Here is a 2,835-nt window from a genome sequence, read left to right on the forward strand (position 1 = left end):
TTTCTGACTCGAAGACTTCGTGAGGGTGCAGGATTTACACAACTGTTCGCCAACTTTTGATAAGATGTGACACTTACTGTCTTGAACTGTTGGTGGCTCTAAGACAAAAATGTGACTGATTTTTGGACCACATTATTTACAAAATATACAATAATATAATTGAATTTTTTCTTATGGTGTTGATGTTTTGGCTACCAGATGAAAGTTTAATGCATGACAAATTAAGAATTTTGGGCGTTACCTTCTGTGTGTCTACTTATTAGTGACCTTTATTAGGCTAAGAGTTGCCCTCATTTGATTTTGCTATCGGTAATTTTTACCTAAGTTTGGCTTCATACACGCAGATACTGATGGTTACCTACAGAGGTCCCTTGAAAAGGATTATTAGGGCCAAAAGTCCTAAAGCTGAGCCCATCACTAACTCAAAAACTTATGCCCAATTGTGATCTTTCATATTTTTATCCCCTAATATTATAAAAACATACTTGCATATATTTTCATATTCATATTTCAAATATTAAATGTTTGTTTAACTTTTAAACACCTCTAATAAATAATTACAATTTTTCTTAAACACCATCAAAAGCGGAAAATACACACTAGCTTTTTCCTTGTATATGTTTTTTTATATAGATCATATTATTATTATGTTATTTAGTGCTTTCCTGGAATCTGAAAAATAAACCCTAAGATAGAGGTCCTAGTATATGTTTATGTGGAAACCCTACAGCTGATGACCAACACATTCTTTTGACAAAAAGAAACTTTTACTCAAGATAGAATTTTAAAAGAATGACGCAATCATAATAATTCACTCTTTTAGATTTACAAGAATTTCTTGGATGAGGTGACCCATGATTGTTAACAAGAGATCTTCGGTCTAAAGAAGTTTAACAACTTCTTTGGACTAAATAAATTCAAACTTAACAGTGGTGCCTGAATGATAGAACAATGGGATCTTAACCTATGTCGCTTAACGTAATTAAAATCCCCGCATTTTCTTCAATAATTAAATCACGAGAAATAAAAATAAGAGCCTAAGATAGGTCGTTTAAGACACGTTTTCTCTTCTCTCTCCTCTTTTCACCAATCGAGGCGACGATGTGATTGAGCAATGATTAACCTTCGAACGATGATCATGACCAAAACATGAAGCGAAGTATGATCCCTAATTAACCTTTCCATAGACTTCAACAACATACAGCTTTAAGATTTTGAGGTTGTTCGTCAGGTGCGACTTAAATCCTCATGATACTTTTTGGGCTTTCGCATGATTGTATGTCGTGCAATATAAGTCATAACTCTTTTTAGGATTCCGAGGTTGTTGTTTGGTACAGTGTAAATCCTTCCATCTTCTTAGGTTACTTGCATAATCGTATGTCGTGCAGATGTAATTCCTAAAATTTCTAAATAAATTACAAGATTGAAACATTAAATAATATTCACTTTCAAAGATATAAAACTGAATCAAAAAATAGTTTAAGATGTCACTGAGGTTTTCTCAGTATCCTTGACATCTCCAACTTTTCATTCATTTGGGTTCCAAAAATAACTTTTCCATATTGAGTTTTTCCCATTTGATTTTCCCACAAGCAATCGTAGAAGCTAAACATTGAATTCTTGAAGACTAAACCCCAATTATAGTCAAGAGTTTTTTTAAGTGATTTCGGTTACTTAAGATGTAATTAATTATAGGGGTTTACGTCTATAGGATAATTAGTAACCCAGATAATCTAAATCTTATCTAGTCTTCATATTAGATAGTGAGAATATTTGTTGGCATTTTCACACACCGAACAAATATCCAAATTTCTTAATATGAATAATTGAGTCAATTATTAAGTGATATTCTCATCCTTTGAGATGACATATGACTTGTATTATTGTGTTTCGATTATTTAATTAATCAAATATTCAAGATCTCTTCGGTTTCATTTTTCAAAACTAAAAATTCACTTTTCAATAATCAAAATTATACATATATTGAATCAAAAATTATTTTCAAAACAAAAATAAAACCAACACATTCCTTCAGTTAACATCTGCAAGAATGAGAATAAATTTTATTAATTAGTGCACATAAAGACCAAAGGAAAATAGGTTGAGATTTTCATAGATCTTTTTATACTGTTTTTAATGATATTGCACTTTAAAGAAAGGTATTTTTGATGTTTTGTTGCAGGAATGATGAATTAGGGTCAATGGAGCAAAAAGATGTAAAAATGAGCGAATTTGGAGCAAAAAGGACCAAAATGTGGAGAATTGCACTAGGGCGCCGACGGCGAGATTTTCCCGAGGCTACAGGACAAATTCTCCAGAAGGGCGCCTACGGCGCAACCGGCGCAGTCGAGGCTGCCGACGGCGGGATTGATGGTTATGTGACATGTACAATGGATAAGGCCGGATTTTGGAGGGGTGCGTAAGCGACTCTTGGGAAAACTCATCCACATCGTTAAGGAGAACATTTTGGCCAAAAATTGAGAAGGGAGAGTAAGTTTAGAGTAAGCTTGGACTAAAGCTTGCTAGAGCGTATAATTGTGAGGAATTCTTCGAGAAATTGTAAGAGTGGAGGCAAAGTGAGAGATTTCTTCCTCTTTGCTACTTCGAAGAGGAATTCTGTGTGCTGTAAAGAAAGGAAGAGATTCAGAGGAACTTCGAGGAGTGTACTTGGAGAGAATTTAGAGATAAGTTATTCACTTGTTGTAGTTTGTATAACTTTAATTTTATATATGAATTTCGAGTTTTTATGTTTTCCCCATGAGTTATGAGTAGTTTTCTCTGTCTTTCTCCTTGTCTCGAGATTTGTGAAATGGTGATTTGAATTGGTGAAGCCAT

General features: G+C 33.6%; 1 protein-coding gene across 1 annotated transcript in view; it reads right to left on the reverse strand.

Annotated features, from left to right (window-relative positions):
- The window catches only part of LOC110018290, a 4,395-nt gene extending 3,539 nt beyond the window's left edge, over positions 1 to 856 (reverse strand). The window contains exon 1 of the mRNA XM_020715559.1: positions 830 to 856. Within this exon, the coding sequence (XP_020571218.1) occupies positions 830 to 856 (27 nt within the window). The remainder of the gene's footprint in view (positions 1 to 829) is intronic.
- Positions 857 to 2,835: the final 1,979 nt, after the last annotated feature.

The sequence above is a fragment of the Phalaenopsis equestris genome, unplaced genomic scaffold (assembly GCF_001263595.1).
Source record: "Phalaenopsis equestris unplaced genomic scaffold, ASM126359v1 Scaffold000006, whole genome shotgun sequence".
Taxonomy (NCBI): domain Eukaryota; kingdom Viridiplantae; phylum Streptophyta; class Magnoliopsida; order Asparagales; family Orchidaceae; genus Phalaenopsis; species Phalaenopsis equestris.